We start from the raw sequence: 23,926 nt of genomic DNA on the forward strand, positions 1-23,926 counted from the left end.
AAAAAACTGAAATTACAAGAATAAACTCATAAAATTAAGAATATTACAAAATAAACTTGTACAAGAATAGTCATTTTATGAAAATAAAGTTGTGTAAGAATAAAGTTGAATTAATAAGAAAATAAAGTTACAGTATTACCACAATAAAGTCATAATATTACGAGAATAAATGTCTAAAATTATGAGAATAAAGTCATAATGTTATGCAAATAAAGTTGTGCAAGAATAAAGCTGAAAAAACACGACAATAAAGTCATAATATTACAAGAATAAACTTGTACAAGAATAAAGTCAAACTAATAAGAAAATAAAGTCATAGTATTACTACAATAAAGTCATATTATAAGAATAAAGTTGATATAGTGTGTGAATAAAGTCAATATTTTGGGAATAAAGCAATAATATCCCAAAAATAAACTCATACAAAAATAAAGTCTTAATATCACAAGAATAAAGTCATAATAATATGAGAATAAAATTGTGGTGTTACTAGAATAAAATGTACATATATTACAAGAGGAAAATTGAAATAATACTAGAATAAAGCCTTAAAATAAAAAATGTTAATATTTTGAGAATACATTCCTAATATCACAAGAATAAAGCCATAATATTACGAAAATAAAGTTGTATTATTACCAGAATAAAGTTGGTATTTATGACTTTATTCTCATCTAAATTCAGAAGCTCATGCAATACTTTGGTGTTGTAGAGTAGCCAAACGTTGTGCTCTTGTAAGAGGAGCATGGCTGCAACATATTTTTACTTAAGAAGTTGTAAATAGCAGTGAAAAAGTATTTGATAAAAATTCTGTTCAAGTGCCGAGTAAATAACCGTGAAATTTGATTTAATATTTTAAAACAATGTCATCAAACAAAGTATGAAGTAATGTGCAAAATTTGGTATATTAAATACTAAACCACAAAAATACAAATAAACACAAAATAACACATTCAGGCAGAAAAAAGTCCCACTGCCAATAACTATTTGGTAATAACTACACACTACATACGACCTGACTCCTATTTTTAACTTATGGGTTTAAAGGAGAATTCAGAAACCTTTAAATAATTTTGAGTAAAGGTGAATAAATCATAGAACAGAAAGTTCTCATGCTTTAGTTAGACTTCTAACAAAAAAAGTGAAACTGATTTTTGTCATTTCTGCTCTGGAAGTCCCCAAACCCCCACAGCAATCAGACACAACCTGCATGAAATGAGGTCAAAAGACTCCGTCACTCTGACCACAGCTGCAGCGTCTATTCAGTGCCAAAAGTGAGAATAACCAAAATATGAAAACCTTCTGAACCGTGGTTGATGTTATCATCATTTTAAAATGCTAAATTAAAGGTTAACCTTTATATTGGACCATAACTATCGTATTTTATGAATCCTACCACATAGAAATGAATCATGGAAAGTGGAACATGTCACCTCTGACCTCGTGGCGGCTCAGTTTACGCAGATAGAAACTTTTGCTCATTTTCTTTGTTAGTCAACAGTAAAACAACAACTAAAGACTCAACACAAAACCCATTAATATTACACTACATCAAAAGCAACAAATAATTGAGCTTTAAAATTAAAAATGTGTCAAAACAGCACCAGGCTGTGTTTGTCCAGTCAGTTGTATAACTTTGGTGAAGCTGCCATGACGCTTGTGGCCTTAGTGTGTTTTCACACCTGACAGTTTGGTAGATTCTGTTGGATTTGTGAGCAGAACTGGTACTGTTCGCTTTTACACTGAACCAAACCCTTTGAAAAACCTGTTCCCCTCCTCGCCTGTGGGGGCGCTGCACTGAGAACTGGTGAAGGAAACAATACAAGATCCCTGAAGAAGACTGTGACCAAAAACATCCTCCTTCACAAAATGTAACAAAAATGGAGTAGCACCAGATTTTAGTGGTTGTGGGACTTCTGTCTTTGGGAAATGATCACAAGACATTTCTCTGACAAGTACTGGCACATATTTCTTCGTCATATTTACCCAGAATCCTCTGCGCTGTGGTCCACTTCCTGCTTTTGGCGCAGTCTCGGATCTGCTGGGCGTTCACATATGCATTCAAACTGAGCCAGAGTTCACTTCAAATGAATTTAACATTTTGTTTCTGCAGTATTATCGGTAAATTTTACGACTCCCCTGCAGATGAAAAAAAAAACAAACCACAGGAAGAGTAAATTCACGGCCAAAAATTTTTAGAAAATTTCTGAAGAAAACAAAGAAAATTTCTGAGATTGTATTAGTCGATAATTTGCTAAAAAAAAAAAAAAAAAAAAAAAACTTAAATTTTTTGATTAATGACAAAAATTTTCAAGAAAAAACATGAAAATTTCTGAGTTTGAAAAGTTGAAAAGGTTATACTTTCTCTAGAAAATTTGTGAGATTAATCTAAAAATTTTTGAGTTCTTTTCTAGCTGAGAAATGTCCATGTTTTTCTAGAAAATGTGAGATTTTTGCCGGATTTGTTTTTCTTTCTACCATGATTCCAATGCAGTGTTGTATGTAATATTTATCTTACGTAATAAAACAAAAATGTGTAAATATATTAATGTCAAAACGTAACATTTTATTGGATCTGTCACATCTGCACTAAGTATACTATTATTTTTTGTAGTAAACTTAAAACCAAGCCAGGGGCTTCAGGTAATTCTCCACCAGCAGCAGAAAGTTGTGAACGTGACTCTCTGCGTCTCCAGCTGTCTCAGTCCGACCAGCTTTTATTTACTTTAGAGAAATCCAAAGTTCTGATCGGACAACAAAGCGTCTCATCGAACCCATCTGGTTTTCCTCTGCACAACGTGTTGATAGACTGACGAGATTCAGTGACTAACATCACATGTAGAAACACCTGGTCAGCAGGACAACCTGAATCTCTCCATCAATCATTAACAAACACTCCCATTGACCTGGAGATCCTTTTTATCATGTTTGGAATTTGATGTATGTCTGTGGTCATAAAACAAGTTAACTATTAACCTTATCCACTCTCATGTTTCCAAACAATATTTCCATAAATGGCTCCTCTCCAAAAATAAAATAAATCTTACTAGTGACCGGTTTGAAATCTGTTCCTGCTAAGAACAAAGTGAAGTGATTTAATTCCCAGGTTCAGCTGCTGGCAGGAGTTCAGGCCTCAGAGGGAGAGATTCAGTCTTGGCGGGGCGTAGCAGACACACTTCCATCTGAGAGCTCAGCATATTTTCAGAGTGACCCCATGAATTACAGAGCTGTCAGAGGATGCTAATAAAACTCCTGCAGAGTTGTAGTTTCAACATGGCTGCCTTTTCTGCACATTTATTTTTTGTTTCTGTGTTTTTTCCAGACATCACCAGGATACATTCTTACAGAGTAATTTTTGGTCTAGTTTATACTGAATATGTCTCAGTTCATTTGAAATAAAACAAAACTAATTTACAAGTAACTTTTCTGCAAGATATAACTGAATAATTGCTTAAAATTGATATAAAAGCACAGAATATTTAACTTAAAGCATTTTTCCCATGTTACGTTTTCATCAATATTAAGGAATTATTAATTAAAAACAGGCTCCTACATCCTGATAAAAAGCGACTTCTATGTTAGTTTGTCTTATTTCAAGTGTCCTAAATTATTTGAACTAAAAAAAATAGATATATTTTGTGTTTTTGCAGTGTACTTACAGAGATACATTGTTTTTTACATAAACATAGACAGAGTCTTACTTTGTGATCAGTCTTACTCATTATTGTCTTTTTAAAAATCAGATTTTGTGATTTATCGGACCAAACGCCTCTTTTTTAAACTCTACTCAGTTTAAGAGTCACACTGTTACAGGAATTGTTAGATATGGAATAATTAAATCTGTAACTTAAAGTGAAATAAATAAAAATAAAACAAATTATAACTTCTACATTGAGAAGATTTGGAGTGTTTTAGTGTCTTACTTCAATGCTCAGGCCTGTCATGATAGCAATGATGGATGATAAATTGTCCTGGAAATTATTGTGATAAACAATAATATTGAGACATTTTAACTCGAAAATGTCTGCAGTTCTTTTTAATCAATATTAAGGAATTATTTACTTAAAGCAACCTCATATTTCTTGCTGAAATGTTGCTTTCAAGTTAGTTTTGTCTTATTTCAGGTGCACTAAGTTAGTCGCACCAGAAACTAGACCAAAAATACTTGGTAAGATTTTTATCTGCTCAGTTTTTCCATTTGGCTACCAGATTTCCTCAGCCCAGCAATAAATGAAAACAGAAATAAGCATGCATTCTTGGAGTTTTTGTAGCTTTAATAAATGAAGGAGTGTTGTTCTCAGAGGTAGAGCTTGCAGCTGTTCTGCGGTGCAGGTTTCCTCTGGACGCTCCAGCAGTGACCTGCAGTTGAAATCTGAGGACCTTTGACCTCTCTGATCCTACAGACCTCATATCCGTTCAGCCGACGTCACAGCCAGGTTATATTTGGTAACGATCCCCTCTGACTGTGGCTGTTATCCCTGACAGATGACTCACCCTCTGATAAACGAAGCTGTAAACACTCCTAAACTCACTGCTGGGGCAAACAGCTCTGACCAGCACAATGAGTCATGTGGTTACACCTAAAAATAGGAGTAAATGTTACATTATTGCCATATTTAAACTTATTTTGGACTGAATCCCAGCTGGACTGACCAAATACTGTGAAGGTGAATGGTTCTGAGGTCCAACTTTACATTGATCACTGTAAAAACACAAAATCCAACCAAGCATTTTTGGTTCAGTTTCTGGGTCAAATATCTTAGTGCACTCAAAATAAGAAAAGACTAAATAACAGGAAACCTTTCAGCAAGAAATATGTTTGATGTAAATAATTCTTTAAATTGACCAAAAAGAATGTAGTATGTTGCAAAAACATTAAATTTTACCAAGTATTTTTGGTCTAGTTTCTAAACAGAATATCTTACTACAGTTAGAATAAGACAAAATCCAGTTATAGGAAACTTTTTAGAAAAACATCAGACATTCTCTTATGTAAATACTTATTTAATACAGATGGAAAAAGTTTCATTGGTAGATCAATTCATTTATAACAATGGAAAAATGAATTGTTACAAGTGAAATAATTTGCCAGTGGAACTAGTACTTTTTCACCAACATTTATTAATTATCTACTTAAAATAAGCTCCTATATCTTGCAGAAAAACAAACTAACTTGTAAGTTAGTTTTGTTTATTTGAAATGAGACAAAAAAAATGCACTAGAAACTAGACCAAAAATATTTGGTAAGATTTTTTGCAGTGACAGATGTTTAGTAGTGCCAACATGATCTTATTTTACAATTTTTTTTGGTACACTAAAAATTGAATTAATAAATAAACATATGGTGATATTTTGTGTTACTGAGGATTTTCTTGTCCAAATATCTTTAAAAATGATGTGAACTCATGATACTTCCCTCCTTTTCTAGTCAAAGTAAAGGATCTGACCGACCAGATAATCATCTTTTGTCACAATGTCGGCGCTCTCCTTCAACCAAAACTAAAATCCTGAAAGTCCTGATGTACAAAACTGTTTGTTGCATGTTTAATGGTCGTAGTTACCAGTCAGCTGAACTCATCAGATTTAGTCGTTTCTGGGTCAAATGTCTTATAACGCCTGAAATAAGACAAAACTAACTTACAGGTGACTTTTCAGCAATTTATAGAAACTCGTTTTATGTAAATAATTCATTAATATCAATAAAAAAGCAATTTTTCATCAATATTAGGTGTTTTTCAAGGTGAGAAAAACATGCAAAAAATATGAATCCCATTAACTGTTTAATCTTAAATTTTTAATCTTTTCTTGTGTTTTTCAATAATGAAAAAAGCCCTGTTAAAATACTTTACTTATTTATCATTTCTTATTTATTTATTTAAATGTTATTTCTGAAGGTCAATTTCTGATTGGCTGCCAGTCAAATTCATTAAACTGCTTTGCTAATCAAGCTGGAGTAGCAACCAAGAAATTAAAAAGTTTGACAAGAAAATGACTGAAAAATAAAAAACATGAGAACTATAGGAATAAAATATCTCATATGGTTAATATAAAATATTACATATTTTCTTATTAATACAGGGAATTGTGTTAAAATTGTATTATGTGGCAATAAAATCAGAATATATTATCTAGTAATAACATTTTCTGCCACAAAACTCATTAAAGGCAGCATTTATGCTGAATGGCTAATAATTATGGAATAGTGAATAAAAATTCTTCTAAAGTTGATATTTCTTTACATATTTTGTAGTGTTTTCTGTGGTCTTGCAGGGTTTAAAGCTCTTTGGAAACATTTGAGAGTCCCTGAGTTAGACCTTCACAGCTTCACCTCTGCTTTAGGACACACTTCTGTTAAAACTACTTTACTGTGACTTGCTGCTAATTCTTGTTAAAATGTTAAACAGGTAAATTTTAAGCCAACAAAGCTCTGTGTCATTAATGTCATCAGGAGAAAAACTGCCACAGTGTAAACATATTTTGTGGACTAGACTGATAACACTTGTATAAAAAGCTTCCATACAAATTCTACAATAACTAATTTCATGTAAAGCAACATTTATTTCTGAGGCCTGTGAGTTAAAATCTCAGTTTAGATAAATAAAACCCTGGATGAGACGTTCCATTGTGTTCCTTTATTACCATGTTCACAACGATAACTTAACCAGGAAGCAAAAGAAATGTAGCCGACAAAGTACTAAAAATATGAGATAAAAATAACCCCGTCACAAACAACACAGATCACCCCCCACCCCAGCCCTCTTCCTCCCACTGGCGCCCGGTGGGTTTATGTGGCGTATCGTTTTGTCCACTGTTTGGCTGTTCGGTCATGTTCGGCTCTGTTGGTCGTGTACTGCGTGGCGATGCTTCCCACCAGTGGATCAGCTGGAAGGAAAAAAAAAAAAAAAAGCAAAAACAGAACCTGTAACTTGCATGATTCGGTTTGCTTTTGGGTTCAGATTGGAAATGGTAAATTTGATCAGCATGCATTTTAATAACATTATTCTTATTATTATTACTATTTAATAACATTATTAACTGAGGAGTAAGTCTGTTGCAATAAGTAATAAATCAAATAATTGCATGATAAATTAAAATAAGCACAATAATTTACATTTGCATGATTGATTGTTTTTGTCTTTTCTCTCTTTCTACCAAAAACTGGAGGATAAAGGTATTCAGTGTGGTGCTTTGGTCTCATCTAGACATTTTTCTGGAGGCAGAAATTCCAGTGTTCATTTTATTTCTCATTTCTATTTTGTTTATTTTGGATTTTTAAAATGTCTTCCAGTTCCAGAGTTAAACTTTTGGCAGAAATGAAAGTTTGTTCATTGCTGAGAGAGTGAACTTGCATTATTATGGCATTATCTTTGGTCTCAAAATAACAATATTATCATTTATCTCAGTAAGTCTTGGGTTAGCGTTCAACAAAAGTTGTTACGGTGACGGGCCAACAGAGACGCAGGAAAACGTTGAACCAAAGCATCTGTGAGCTTTGCAGTAAAAATCAATTTATGTTAATTTAACAGCTTTCACCCAAGACTAAGTACAAATCAAAAAACAATTAATTAATCGAATGCTAAATTAAAATAAGATCTATAATTTCTATTCTGATGATTAATATTTGTTTAGCAACACCTCACAATTCATATGATTTTTGTGTGTTCTTTGTTCTTTTGGTGTTTTATTTTCTAGTTTGTTTCGGTGGGTGCAGCAGCAGGGTGGCGTTACCTGGGTTACAGTCTGTGAGCAGGGAGCAGATGGACAGCAGCACCTTGGAGATGGTGAGGGCGGGGCTCCAGTTGTCCTTCAGGATGTCCAGACAGATCACTCCCTGACTGTTGATGTTGCAGTGATAGATCCTCGTGCGAAACGTTACCTGCAGACAAAACAACAACAAAAAAAGAAAAATGAACGCTGCTGTGAAGAAAATATTTTAAAAGTCACTTATTATGCTTCCTTGAACAGGTCAGGATATTTTATGGCCTGTACAAAACATGTTCGTTACACGTGTTGGCATGAAATCATTCTTCAGTAACGAGGGCATATGGGAGTAAAACTAGATGACCAAGAGTCCTGGAGTTCCACTGGGGTTGCTAGGTAACGGGGCAGAGCCTCCAGATTTGTGATGTTACATTCTGAAGGTTTTTGAAATGGATCAATTTCCAGACACCAGAAATTAACTATTTCTAACAGAACAGCTCAGTGTTTTTTTTAAGTGCTTTGCCTGTTTTTAGAAGCAGCTGAGACCCAAATGGAAATAGAAAAATAAACATGTAAAATATGAATTTTACATAATAACGCAGTTTGTTAATCCAACAGCATTAGAAAATGTTGATTTTTTTGGACTTAAAGGCTATCTGTGATTCAATAAAAGGCAGAAATCACCTAAAATTAAAGATTTCTCAGATAAATAATAAAAAACTGATCTGAAGAGGGTACTAACACTAATATAATGTAAATGTGATTCATAATTGTATTCAGGTTGCATCAGTTGGCATAAAAACTGCAAAACGTTACCTGCAGACACAACATTCAGTAAGATGGAGAAAATAATCCACGTTTTTCCATCATCCAATTTAAAACTGACATTTTTTATGTCTGTAAATTATATTTGAAAACACTGGAAGCCCTTCACTCCGCTCTGGAAGGCCCTCTAGTGGCCAAAGAGAGGTACGTCACATACAATCATCCTAAAATAATAAATTAGGTTTTTACTCATCAGGACTGAACTCCACCATAAACACAGGCGACTCATCCGCAGTAAATTTGCTGTTGCAACAAGTGCAAATATGAATGAACTTTAGTCACACTTAATCATCTCACTTTAACTCATTTATTTATATCTACAGTCTATTTTTTTATATGCTGCTGCTTATATTTATTCATTTATGAGGCTTCTTGCATCCATATTTTGTACCATAAACATGCAAATATGAGCTGGTATGACAATAAAAGGACTTGAAATCCTTGATACAGAAAATACTAACAAGTTTTAAATTTAGTCCTTTGAGAACTAAAAATATAAAGGGCTTTACAAATAAAATATACTATTATTAACTAAGAACAGTAATTTACTGGATGATGCTACTAACGTACCAGGTTCATAAGTTTATGTTTCTACCCTCTCCTTTGAACATGTAAATAAACTTTACTGCTCTCCTTTCATTACGCTGCGTTCAATAAAACCAGTCAAACTTCTAAACATTTCATTCATACAATACAAATGACAGATGTTAAATAAATCAGCGTCAGTTTCATTTATAAAAGGCAACAACTATAATTTTCTTATTTAAATCATTCTTTTATCACACTAATACAAATTTCTGTTGCCATAGCAACGTTAACGTACCAAGAACTGTTTCTTGCGGCATAAGAATCGATGCTTCAACCACCATAAACACACAAAAACAGATATTCTGCCCCAGAAGTAATAATATTTAAGAAAACAACTAAACCAAACAACTTGTTTCTATGAAGCTCAAACACTTTATTTTGTAAAGATTAAATGTTTTTTTTTCCCCATTTGTGAATTTAAGATAGATGTTTATTTCAGGTTGAGCAGACCATTAGTCAAAGAAAAGTTTCCAAATCTGTTAAAAAATCATTTAGTTTAATTTCAAACAGTAAAGAACATATTTCCCCCTAATTTCCAACAATTCTTTACAAAAAGTGCAGTTTAGTTTTGTGTGTTTTTTTATTAAAATACAAACAACTGGCTCCACTGTGGCATTCTGTAGTCCAGTTTAGGGCATCTTTATCTGGATTTAAATAAAAACAAATATGTTGAACGGATGTGAAGCTGCTTGTTGGTGATGCAGAAGCAGAATGAAGTGAGCGCTTTAAGTGCAGAGATAAGCTACGCAGGAAATGTGGTTTAACTGTGAAAGTAACTGGGTTAAGAGGACACCCACCAGTCTGATGGAAACAGATTTTAACACTGGGATTAATAAAGAACTGTAATCTGGGATTAAAGAGAAGGAACAACAAAAAACAAGATGGAAGAGGACAGTTTCTGACAACTACTGCTGACAGTTTGAGCAAGATGTCAACAACTAGATTACTAAGATCTCTACAGGTGCTGTTTGTGAGCATAAAGTTGAACAGGTTAGAAAAAAATGTATTTTATTGTAGGGCTGAAATGAACAATCAAGTTAATTGTGATTAAGTGAATATTAAAATAATTAACTAGAGTGCTGTGTTGTTACAGTTTAGGAAATAAAATGTTTATTTTCTTATTGAAAAAATTAACTGAATTATTTATTTGCAGGTCTAATTTTGTATAAAATAAGCTCAAGTTGTTAAATAAGAAATATTCAGAAAGGAACCATTTTTTAAAAATCAAAATAAATTTTTTTTCCCATTATATACGTTTAATTTTTCTCTGAAAGTAAAAGTGACTCGTGGGCAAATATTTTGCGGTTAAACTGAAAGTTAAAGTTAATAAACAGAAAAAAGTATCACTATTGTTTTTTGGCATTCAGCAAATAAAAATTAGATCAAACAAGAAAAGTTTAGTCTGAATAAAACTTTTTTTTGGTTTTATGAAAATTTCTAGTTTCAATTGTGAACAATGTTTCCCAAATTTAGACTTTTAATCAAATGTTAGATTGTACTTTGTTACAAAACAGTTTGAATATCGAGCACTTTCATGGACTTTATGCAGAAATCAAGCACTTTCCAAACTTTGAATTTCAAGAATTTTCAAGGATTTGTAGCACCTTTAGGAGCTCAAGATTTCCCCCAGAAAACTGGCGAAGCCTTGTGGTTGGAAACTGGGTCAGTCATTCATCCAGCAGCCTGTCGTGTTTTTGAGTTAAAAAATGTTTAAAGTTGACAGGAAATTTGAAAATATCACTTGATAATTATGTTACTGAAAGACTGGGGGGGTTAATACCTGAACACAAACTATAAAACCTTAAAAAATGCAAACATTTTAAAATGACTTAAAAATATAAGCGATGCTAAGACACAAGTAAAGTCTGGAGGCCCGCCAGGCTTATAATACACTGCAGGAAACCCTGGAGCCCCATAGGAATGTTTTCTATCCCGGTTTTAGTGAACGTTTTATTAAACTAAATAGATAATTCAGTTTTTTATCTCCTTAATGTCTGACTCTATCTAGGCGTCATACAGTCAGTGTTCATTTTCTGGTGTGTCACGTTTTGGCTCAAAGCTTTATCAGTTTAGACCCATTTTCTCCACCTCAGTGTTTGGCAAACTTTTATCAGGAGTCATGAAAGGAGCTGCTGCTTCAGAGGGAGAAGTCCAGAAACGATCACTGACTGCCTGAAACTGGCTTTCATGCTTTAAATGTACAAGTTAATGAGTTTTAAATGCATTATTAAAAAGCTGTTGTGTCTGCTGGCATTGCACCAAAGAAAAATACATTACTTAGATGGAAAAACTGGAGGAAGTTAATGGTTTAATGTAGCCTATGCAAATATATGCCAGATGTATAACTGAAGTGATCAATGTTTTATAAATAAAATAAAAACTACAAGCATCTAAACAGGCTCTGATGTTAAGGGCCATATTTTGAGATGAAACACTTTCTTTCTGTTTGTAAAACTGATGATCAGATAGTGGAAACGGATCCTCAGATTAGCAAAACACCACACGCAAACTGAAAGTGGCTAATTGGTCGACACAAAATTCAGAGCAACCGCAATGCATAGAAAACAAGTCTGTTTATATGCACGTGTTGGTTGTTATTAATGCATGCAGCGTTTATGCTCCCAATTCCTAATGATATTCATAGGTTTGATGGGTTTGTCAGCAGGTTTGGCAGCTGCAGAGCTCAGGCGCGGTTAAAGGTCAGAAAGTCATGAAGTGACTTTAAAATGAGACATTAAAAAGCTCTGTAGAGTTGGGATTTTTTTCATGCAGTTTTAGGCATCCTTAAATATATTCTCATCTAGTCTTGAAATTGTGTGTATTTAGGACATTTTTAAAGTGATAAACAATGTATCAGCTTTACCAAAACGTGCTGGGGTTCCACCTGAGTTGCTAGGTAACGGGGCTGGGCTCTGCTGTGGTTGCTAGGTAACGGCGCAGCACTTTGATTTAACAATCAGGAGGCTCATTTTTCCCTGACGCCTAAAAACATGAACTTATTCCCAAAAACAGCTGGGTGTTTTTAAAATTTTCGTTTTTAAGCGCTTGAGTTGTTAGAAGAAGTTGAAACCTAAATGGAAACATAAAAGGTGCAAAATGTGAACTTTGCATAAATAAGTTCTGTTTAAATTATTTAGATTAACCTGTAGACACTATAACAAACAGATTAATGCAAGGATTTAGTCATGTAATAGAAACGGAGAAGACTATAACAATAGGCATCAAATTTCAGTATTTAAATTTGTAACGTTTTAATATTTAAAAATAGGACCCATAAGAACTACAAATGAAAGTACACAGTTGAAGAGGTAACTTGCTATTTTTTGTAAACACATTGACAAAACTGTATTTAAATACTGAAGTAAATATTTTCTGAATGTGTCATGTGACTTTTAGCACCGTTACTGTAAAAAGTAAAGTTTGTAACAGTCTCTGACAGTTTTAGCGACATGCTAAAATCCTTCTTTCTAAGAAATGAATCGACATACATGCTGCTAAATGTAATTTAGAAACTACTATTGAGAATTTGGTTATTTTGAGGCGGTGCAGACTGAACAGGGGAAAATAACACGGCTACAAAACAGGAATGGCAACAGAAAGTGAGTCATGCAGGAAGTGCACTTTTCAAACACAACCACACAGTTTCACCTTATCTGAGAACCGTCTGCAACAAATCTGCACAAGAGTGTTTAAAGATGCAATTTGTCGACTCTGTACCTATTTTTGGATACCTTGTATCGAACTTTTCTTGCCTTTGAGTTAATTTGTTTTTTAAAATGCCTTAAACACTCATCTTATTACAGAGGATTTCACTCTGGAGTTCTTTTATTTGAAAGGTGTTTATCAGTTTTCATGCACTGTGACCTCTAACTGGACTGTGGTTCTGTCAGCGCCGGACGATTAGCTGCTGTTTGTACCTTTGGGGGTTTGAATGGGTAGTCAGGAGTGAAGGCGATGTCCAGGAAGAAGACTCCTCCCTCGTACACGGAGCCCGGAGGGCCCAGGATGGTCGACCTCCACTCGTAGATGTTGTCTCCTTTTGGACCAGCACTGCAGTCACAGAGACGATCAGAACCATCATTCAGATCATCTTCAAACTGCACTTTGGTTTCCATCTGTTAACTCTGGTATTTATCAGCTAGACGGATTAAAGAACATGATCATTCTGTTTAAATTAGGGTTGCAGTTAACTATTATCTTCGTAAACTGATTATTCTGATGATTAATCGGATGAAAACTGGCACACTGTAGATTTTTCATCTAAGCCTTTTTTATACAATTAAAATACATTATAAACAAATAATTAAATTCTCTTTTTAAATAAGAAACACATTATGTTGCCTTTAGTGCACGCTTGATTATTTCTGGCAAAGATTGCATCTGAAGTTTAAATAATATTTAAGATCATCATGTGTGTAACATTATTTACAGACACAAAACGTTTTCATCTTTATTGCAAAATGTGTATATTTTTGTAGAGTTTTAGTGTAATTACTGCTGTGAGTATGTTCTTCTTTTAGCAAATGGACATTTATTTTATCTTTGTACTCTAGTTAACAATTAAACATTTACTAAATTAGTTAGCAATTATTTAAATAATCCATTAATCGTGATTAATCATTTCAGCCCTGGTTTAAATTAGTAGGAAAAAATTACACCTGCAGAAACAAAGAAATATGCAATGGAGCAGGATTATTTTATTGATTTTTTTAGGCAATATATTTAAAATATTGCTTGCTGATTGGACAAATCCATTCATTTTGACATGGGAGAACTGATTTATTGATATTTGGTTTAATATGGGGCTATTAAATGTTAAACTGGTTTGCCATACAAAGTGACCCGTCTTCCTGTGTAACATTTAAAAACTGTTATCCAGTGAAACCAGTAACTAACTCACACCTGGTCCAAGCATGTGTACATCAGCAGAAGTATTTACACTTGATTTGATTAATAAAAAGATAAGATATTGATTATTTTAGTAATTGATTATCTATTAGTTTTTCTGAATTGGAAAAAGAAACATTTTCATTTAACCATTTAAACTTATTTTAGACATTAAAAATACACAAAAATTTTTTATAATAAAACAGATTTCTTTAATCTATGCTTGATCATCTGCAGGAAAAGATGCGAAGGCCTTTCTCGACTTATCAACACAGTGTTGATTAACTTGGATTAAACCGATTAATAATTGGATGGAAAAGATTGTTAATGGGAGATTTTTTGTACATAATTTGAACCAAGTGAAGCTAAAAATGCCACTTTAATTAAAAATGTTAAATGTTTCATTTTAAATACAAAAAGTTTAAATTTTTTATACAGTTTTGGCTTAATTACCGCTTTAAGGGTGACTTTTTTTTATACTCCAGTTAACAATTGATAGCTAAATTAGTTGATGATTGTTTCAATAATCGATTCATACTGATTAATCTGATAAATCGTTTCAGCGCTAATACAGAATTTATAGAAAATGTGACCATAAATTAGAATATAAGGTGAATAATTCAGAAAAATACGACAAGGAGACAAAAATATATAAATGTGTGAATCTAACATTCAAAAGCTGTTGAGACCAATAAATTCATAGTAATGTTGTATTTTTACTGCTACATTTAAAAATATTAAATGTATTTTTCATTTAATATCTCCCTGATTAGCAATTAAAGATAAGAAATGATTGACTTTTTCCATTGTATGTGTCCTTTAAATAAAAAGGAACATGGATGTTCGAATCCCCACTGAGTTTTATTCCTGGAGGCTGAAGCTCAAAGTCAGTCCTGTGTTCTGGGTTTACTGATCCTTAATAATCTGTATTGATCTTTTCCTCTTCAGAGCAGCTGAACATGTAGTTTTGATCGCAGCGATGGGGAGAGAGGGAGGGATCATTACAATCAGACATATTGATTTCATCGTTTTTGATCATGTTGACATCGACCTCTGGCTGTTTTCTAATTAACAATGTCTGGGAATTTCAACACGCAACTCTTTCAAATACACAGCTGAAGCCAGAGGTCAAGTACAGTTTTCTTATTTGGATTAAGATTATTTATTTATATATGCAAAAACCGACAGGTCGCTTTAGGTGGAGATGATGCCAAATTGATGTGAAGATCATGTGTTTTAGAGGATTGCTCATATTTAATATGATTTTATCCATAATTTTTTCACACTAATGATGAATTAATTTGATGTTCGTTGTCTCAGATGCACTAAATAAAGAACGAAAAAAGAAGATACTTTGAGAAAACCTTCAATCATACACAAATGAAGTTTAAAGTAAACAATTACAATTTTAGAATTGATGGATTCAACAAGAATTTCTCTGTTTGCAGCATTTTATCACTCAAATATAGACAGTTTAATTTAAATTGTTTATTGGAAAATCTATTGGTAGAAATAAAGGTGGATAAATGTAAACCTGAAAATGTCAAACTTTCACAACCAAAACTTTACAAGTAATTAAACCTTTTACAATTTCAGTTACTTTATATTTTAAATTTTCTTGCAGTTCGATCACATTTCTAACAGAGTTTAGGAATTTAAGTAGATGGATGTGTGAGGATGAGTTACAAATAATTCAGACTCATTTGGTATGTATTAAAAAACAGCTGAGAACAAAAAGAAGAAGAAACGTACCTGCAGTTTGGTGGAGGGTCCAGTGTAATGTCAGCCAGCTCTTTCTGAATCCTGCACACAGAAGACATAAGATAAGAGATAAGATAAGATTTATTTGTCATCGTCATCAACAGATAACGAGATTGAGACCGTGCTTGACTCGAGTTAAAGTGCAGGTTATATACACATACACAACACACAATATAAATACACATACATAAAAAGATGAAGAAACAAACAGCACAAAACGAGAAATAAATAGACATCAGAAGATGGTTGCAGCACCTGGAGGTGTAGCAGAGTTTACATTTTTTAACAGAGTTTACATTTTTAACAGAGTTTACATTTTTAACAGTTTACATTTTTAACAGAATTTACATTTTTAACAGAGTGGTGTCAAGAGCAGAAGTTCTTATGCCTTTAAATTTAGTGCCATGATTGCCATCGGGTAGAAACTGTTTTTTATGCGATTTGTCCTGGTTTTTATTGCTCTGTATCTCTTGCCTGATGGCAGCAGCTGGAAGAGACCATGGCCAGGGTGTGAAGAGTCTTTTAAAATGTCCATAACTTTCTTGCGGAGGCTGGAAGTGTAAATCTGGGGGCAGCCTGTGGTTCTCTCTGCTGCCCTGACAACCCTCTGGACCGCCTTCTTGTCCAAAATAAAAATAACTTCAGACTCCCCACAGATTTACTACGAAGCAGTGACACAAACGTTGCTCTGCAAACTTTGCACTGATTCAGTTACTACAAAAAAACAAACATGAACTTACTATCACTGTATTTTTGCACTGACTTATCAATTGTCTCTGTTTGGTTACATCCTCAGCAGAGATTGCCTAGTGAAATCAGTAGCTGCTTTCTAAATATGAGGAAGAAACCACTGTCCTCTTGTGTCAGGAATGGTTCCCTCCGGTGGGAAGTGTCGAGTGAATTTATTCGTTTGCATCGAAATGGCTTCACATGCAGGAAGCTGCTGCTAAAAACGGCGCAGCTTAAGGAAGACGTTCTGGTTCATCAACAACTTCAAGATGAAGACTTGAAGATGTTCAAAAGAAACCAGCAGAATCATGATCGTAAATTAATGGTTTATTAGGCTAAAATTAGTTCCAGTCGATTAACGTCCGCTTAGACCTTTTTTTTTGATGTTGTAGTTTGGCTGCCACCCTGCAGAGGGCGCTGCTGGTCATCCGTAACAGGAGCCGTTAATAGAGACAAAGATGGCAGCAGAGCCAAGACGGTACAGAAAGGTCCAAAAGGAGTTCTATGTGGGATTCAAAATGCACTTTACGCGGTTCTGTTTTGAAATAAAACACTCAGACTCCTTAAGTTTCACTTTAATAGCGCTTCATTGAGCCGAGCTTCGTGGCGGAGCAGCTTCGACGTCTCATACAAAACCTACAGACATGCTACGAAGGCAAGGATAAGCGGAGGGAATAGAAGAAGAAAAAAAACATCCGCCAATCAACTGCCATTAAGACGGCTGATTTTGATGGCGGTAAGTTTTAACTTTACTTCAAGAGCAACTACAAGTGGTAATGCTATGTTGTCACCTTCCTAAAATGACAGCAGTTCCTCATTTTTTGCCAAATGCGGGGGGTTTTTGTGCCAAAATCACTTATGGAAAAAAAAATTTATTAATTAATTTTACGATCTTCCTCCTGAACATCTGGAATCCTGATTCGTTACTTTTCCACAGAGAAATCTGATTTCCTCCCGGTTCTGCTCTTCAAACACCACCAAGAATAAAGCCAGGAATCAGACATGGATCCAGAAACAACCTGGTGATGATTTCTCATGAATCTAAAACTTAAAATAAGCTGTCATGACCAGTGTTGGCATAGTTACTTTGAAAAAGTAACTTTAATCGGACTACTGATTACTCCTTGAAAAAGTAACTTAGTTATATTACTGACTACTTGATTTGGAAAGTAACTAAGTTACATCAAAAGTAACTTTTTAGTTACTTTCAGCAGCTGCTAACAACAACGCTCCACCTCCTGTGAAAATCACATTGAGCTTTGTCAATACTTTTTTGTAAGCTATTTTATAATGGTAACATCAACAATGTGTCTCCACTGATAAGGTTGAACTGAAGAGGAGATTGTACAAAAAAATAAAAAACGTGAGTAATTTGTGTGGTCCAAGTGTTGTCTGGAAAACTCTAAGAAGGATTTTAAAGCCCCCTCCCCCCCCCCTAAATCCCCCCGGCCTCCAGGTTCTGTGTTACGGCCCTGCGTTTGGTCTCAAAGCTCAGTGCCCAGATCTCCTCCTGCAGCTCCACAACTCAGATGGCTGCACAGATTTGTGACACTTATCTTAATATTAATAATTATAATGGCGTTAAGTTTCCATTATAATTATTGGCAACTACGGACACGTTCATTCGAGGCTGTTTTCACGTTTATTGCGCTGTTCATATTGGTCTCGTTGTTTGCCGTTTTCTGGAGCGCAACGTGAAGCTCGACGTCATTCAGAGGTAATACATTAACTTGACATTAACAAAGACAGCGGGACGGATCATCGGGGAAATGATGGACAGAGAGAGACTGAGTAAAACTACCTTAATGACGGACAAATTCTGGGATTTATTATGAGTCTCTGCTTATTTCCAAGCCCAAATGAGCAACTTCACGTTCAAAAACGAGCCCAAAAAGGCGCAACCCGCCACTCATTAAATTTGCAAGCGACTTTAAAAAAATTAAGCCCAAAGTCGCTTATAATAATCGGACTTGGCGACAGAAACCGAAAATAGTTCCAGTTTTTCTACCAACAAAATCTTCCTCCATTGTTTACATTTCTGTCGCATAGAGACGTCGGTAACTCGACAAGACGAGTAAAAAAAAAGAAGATAGTAACGCACAGTGATTTTGATAAGTGACTGTAGTCTGACTACTGGATTTGAAATAGCAACACGTTATATTACTCGTTACTGAAAAAAGTGGTCCGACGTCAGTAACGCGTTACAAATTAACGCGTTACTGACATCACTGGTCATGACAATCACAACGTAAAAAACGTGGAAAAATTCCCAGATTTTAGTGCCAATGAGAACCTGTGTTCAGTTCTCAGGAGGTTGAAGAAGAAACTAAAGCCAACAAACGGATCAACTCCAAAGAACAGAAGTTGTCTTGGAAGACTGTTGGAAGAAAAAGAGAAATATATATATAATATATATATTTCATGGTGGAGACAAAAAACTAAACACTGAAGCCACAAAATACAACTGTGTTAACTATACACTGAACACTTCAATAGTCAGAAGCAAAAGAGTAAAAAGCTCTTCATGCAAAAAGAAACAAAAACCATAAGTGGTGATCGGTTTTACGTTTTCTATCTGAAAAGGAAGCTTCTGCATTTCCTTTAGAAGCACCACAGATCTCACACTGCAAAAACACAAAATATTACCAAGTATTTTTATCGAGTTTCTTGAAAATATTTTAGTGGACTTAAAATAAGACAAACTTAGCTCATAATTGACTTTTCAGCAAGATATAGGAGCTTCTTTAGAGTCAATAATTCCTTAAATGAATAAAAGTACTGGTTCCACTGGTAGATTATTTCACTTATTATATGGGAAAAATGTCTTGTTATAAGTGAAATAATCTGCCAATGAAGCAACTACTTTTTCACCAATTTTAATTATTTACTTAAAACAACGTCTATCTTGCTGGAAAGTTATTTGTAAGTCAGTACACTTAAAATAAGACAAAACTAAGATTTGCACTAGAAACTAAATCAGAAATACTTGCTAAGATTTTGTGTTTTTGCAGTGCATGACTGACATACCTCTATTGAAGCTACTGTTTATGCAAAAATGAATCTATCACATTTTCCAAATATATGACAACTGCAGGGTGAAAGTGCAATAAAACTCCCTCACTCTTTTCTAATTTACTCAGGATAAATCAGATTTTACAACTTCTCTGCCGTGTGCAGCATTAACGTCTCAGATTTATACCCGACATGATTGGGTTGGATTAGAAATATCCCTCAGAATGAGCGACTTTACGACGACGCTGTCGTGTCATTTCAACCAGGTCTTGCTCATGCTGGCTTTGGATGTCTGCTTTGGCTGGAGGAAGGCGGAGATGAGGAAGAGCTGGTGCTGGCTCGGGAATCCTCATCCGACATTCCGGTTTGGATTGGAGAAGAGGCGCAACCTGAGAATAAAGGGGAAAAAAAAAAGACAGGAAGTGAGCCAGGGTAAACATTTCACCACATGTGGGAAATTTATACCAGAAAACCTTCATCTTTCCACTAATATATGCGCTTATATCACTGTCACGTGTGAAATGGAAGTTCATAACTCCTGGAAAATATTAGCCAATAACAGGGTTTGGAGCACTTTTCAAGCCAAGTTTTCAAACTTTTCCAGGGCCACACTTTGGAGATAAAAACAATACAAATGTACTTAAAAACACAGTTTCAATTCATGTTTATACAATATCACTTATTGCTGTTATTAGTTATGTATGTTGATAGTATTACAAAGGGAGAAAGTGAACTGAAACATAGCTACATTTTATGTTTTTAAATATCTCACACATGCCTACTGGTTTGAGAACAAAACATTAATTTAACAAAAGAAATCCCTCAATTTCAATAAAGCTGTTGGTATATAAAATATGAGAAACCTTTAATTTCACATCAACAAGTGTGTTGTTTATATAGCATTCAATAGGCTATATAAATGAGCGATTAGGAATAATAAATATTCATTACATTGAAACAATCCAGCACTTTCAATGACTTTCTACTTTCCAAACCCAATTTCCAAGGATTTCCAGCACCAGTACCAATCCTTTAACAACTGTTGCATGCCAAACAGTTATTTTACCATAGAAATGTTACACAAACGGACGAACACACATTATGCAGTTGAATCCACTTTGACGTTAAAAATGACTAAAACGACAATAATCTGCGTCTGTGAGCAGCACAGTGTTACTGCGCCGACAGTAAACGTCTGAAACACGTTAAGGTCCGACAGCCTTCTGTCAATCAAACATCAGATCTGCAGACACAGAACAAAAAGCTGCTGCTGCTTCAGCTGCATCACCTTCCACCTCAACAGACAGCCAAAAGTAGCATGTTCTGTTTGGATTGAAAGATTTTTACATTTAATTATTTTCCAAAAATGTTTCATTCTACTCAATATTTTTAATTATTTGATTAAATGTGACATTTTATCTCTCATTGGACTAAAAGGTGAGTAGAATTGAAAACTTGTTAATTGAAAAAGACGCCACTGGCTACACTTCAATGACAAATTAATGACTTTGAAGCGAAATGTGTGGATGTTTTTGGTGGCAAGTGGGGGAAAATATGTTATTTAAATGTCAATGCCATCATTAGAAAGTAAACTTTGTTTAATTACCAGAATATTTTAATGTTTTTTCTAACATGCAAATCACTGTTTCCAACTTTTTGCCCTGACAATGGAACATTTTCAGCCACTTAGTGTTGATTTTTATTCTTTTCATAGAAAGTACTCATATTGTCAGTGTTAAGGTCACCGTTTTCCTGGACAAATGTAAAGGAAAATTTCATAATGTGCTCCCATCCAGACACTCCAGAAATTTCTTTAATGACAACAAAGCTTTTAATTTTACTGTTACCATAAATAATTTTTCTTTTTCATAGAAAGCAATCTTGGGTCAGTGAACGGAAAAAGAGGAAATATAAATACCTCTTCCTGCTCTTTATTTTGGAAAATATTTTAATCAAATTCCATATATCTTTACCCCCGCCTTACTTTACGAACCTCACTGAAAAATTATACAACCTATTCTGTTTTTAAGTGAATTTGAATGACATTTGTTGATTTCAGCTCCATTAATAAAGTGAATTGATCTGAAGGGGCTACAGGTGTTCGACTGCATTCAATTGAATTTAGTGCAACTAATTAAGAGGTCAAAGCAATGCGCTCGGAAGTATCCAGAGGAATTTCACACCTATCTTCAAAACTTCTTGAGTGCAGTGGTTTCTCTCTCTCGCGAGATTTGTTAACAAAATTAGCCTCTGCGGTTTTTTAAACGTTAGGTAACGTCCTCCGTTACGGTTGACGAAGTAGCCGAAGAGCTAGCTTCAAGATTTACTAAAGTAACCCATTCCACTACTGAATCCTCGGCGTATATCATCGGGATTTAATTGGTGATAAGTGTAAATAACTGCTGGTTTACCCTCACTTTCTTCATTAGCGGTTATTAATGCTAACACCCCCTTCAAGAAAACAGCTTACTCTACTCAAACTGGTAGCAAAGACTTAAAACAAACTGGACTTATGAGATGACATACATATAATATAAATAGTAACTTTACCTCACTTTGTCGCAAAGTTCATAGAAATACAAATTAATTCGCAAAATATTTAAAACCAAACAATATTCGTTCCAGGACATATACGGGACCGGTTCCACTCTCCAGTACGTAGCCGTAGCCCTTCCCCCGTGCGGCAGACTCGTTTTGTTTGTCTCATTTCTCGGTTGTTTGCGCAGCTGACCGTGACATCAACCGAAAACAAAAACAGCCAGCAGATCACCCTAAGAAACCAACACGGAATGTCTGGATGTTCACGCCAATCACACCGTCGGTGTAAAACCTCCGCCACAGTCGAGGCTGGCTGCGGTTCATATTGAGCACATCTAATGTAATTGAATTAATTCTCCTCTGGGTCGTTAACACGCTGATCTCATGACGCAAAGTCAGCATTTTAGAAGGCGAAGTCAAGTTTAACTGTCTCAATGAATCAATGCCACATTCATCTGGAAACATTCCAAATTCAAAAATACGTTATTAATCAAAAATGTACATTTAATGTTGTGTCTGGTTCATCCAAGTAGCTTCCAAGAGTCAATGGAATAGGAGATCTGTTCTGAAGAAATTCTCCTGAAAATAGACTTTGACAGTCTTCTATCCTGAATGACACCATGGTTTTATAAAACCTTTTCAACTCCTCTGGGATTTGGGATCGTAGTTCATTTATAATTTGAGCTTTTCGGATGCTAATCAGCTGCTCCCTGTAGTAAAAACATACACTGTTGCCATAGTAATATGTCATGAACTGTCCAAAAGTAAGACAGTAAGAGCAAAAACTCTTCCAATTTTAGGTTTATGACAGAATTTTTTCCTTTCACTTTTTGCAGCTTATCTACTGCATACTTTTTGCTATGTCAACCATTCAACTTTTGCCATATTCTGCTCATCCAGGACATTACATGTCTTTTGGTGTTCTACAGATTTCATAAAATCCCTCTACAAGTTTTTGCTCACATTATGCTCAGTCTTTTCCAAGCCTAATCCCAACCCTAAATCCAACCGTAATTCAGAAATACTGCAATCCCAGCATACGAAAGACTTTACACTTAATATTTAGTTGTGCCTCCTTTTATTAAACTGGGATTTGTTCTGTATATAAATGTTCATTAACATATTTAAGTTTCATTAAAATATTATGTCTTCAGTTTGTTTTTACAGTGGATTTCTCTTTGCTTTTTTTATTACAAAACATATTGTTTTGTGACTCAGGACTACTATAGTTTTACCATTTTCAGAAATTTTATCAGCAATTAATAAAGACAAGTTTCTCTTTTTAATGTGACATATTGTGATGTACCCCTCCAATAACAATGGACATAAATGTTTCCGAGGATGTATGAAATATGAAGTATTTTTTTATTTGAATTGAATTTGAACGTAACAACTAAACTACATTCAACTTGATTTGAATATAAAAAATGTAAATAGAGATTCAAATATAAACATATATTCACCCAAATCATGTAATAAGTAGTGTTAAACTTTCTATAATGTCTTAAATTGACACAACTATAAGACTTATTAGCCTTTAGTGAGTAATTAAGATTGACTGTGGCTATTAGTTTCACTCAATCTGGGTCAATTTACCATTCAACTCATTATAATCTCATTTAGTCCCTTTTCCTCCCAACTTACCTCCACTCTGAAAAGAGGTCATGTTGTACTCATGCACTCAAACTGGCAACATAAATAGTCATAAAATGGTCAAATCCCAAAAATTGTAAATTATTTTCAAGGACTTAACTATTACACCATATTTTGGTTTTTATTCCAGTTTAAACAAAACTCCTGAAATGTAAGAGATTGTTTTGGCCCTCAAACCAGAATAACAAGGCCCCCTCCTGTTGGTGTAAATTATTCTTTGGAATCATAAGTC

The 23,926-nt window shown here is 34.3% G+C and overlaps 1 protein-coding gene across 1 annotated transcript; it reads right to left on the reverse strand.

Annotated features, from left to right (window-relative positions):
- Window positions 1-6,610: 6,610 nt before the first annotated feature.
- LOC122831271 (ubiquitin-conjugating enzyme E2 E1-like) lies at window positions 6,611-22,174 on the reverse strand. Its single transcript, XM_044117348.1, has 6 exons — window positions 22,054-22,174; window positions 19,787-19,892; window positions 15,754-15,891; window positions 13,032-13,164; window positions 7,729-7,876; window positions 6,611-6,882 (listed from the first exon to the last, which is right to left on the reverse strand). Exons 2-6 carry the CDS (start codon window positions 19,861-19,863, stop codon window positions 6,785-6,787), a joined length of 594 nt encoding a protein of 197 aa, XP_043973283.1. The 5' UTR covers window positions 19,864-19,892; window positions 22,054-22,174; the 3' UTR covers window positions 6,611-6,784.
- Between the last annotated feature and the right edge of the window lie 1,752 nt (window positions 22,175-23,926).

This window comes from Gambusia affinis, linkage group LG05, assembly GCF_019740435.1.
Source record: "Gambusia affinis linkage group LG05, SWU_Gaff_1.0, whole genome shotgun sequence".
In the NCBI taxonomy this organism is placed as follows: Eukaryota; Metazoa; Chordata; class Actinopteri; order Cyprinodontiformes; family Poeciliidae; genus Gambusia; species Gambusia affinis.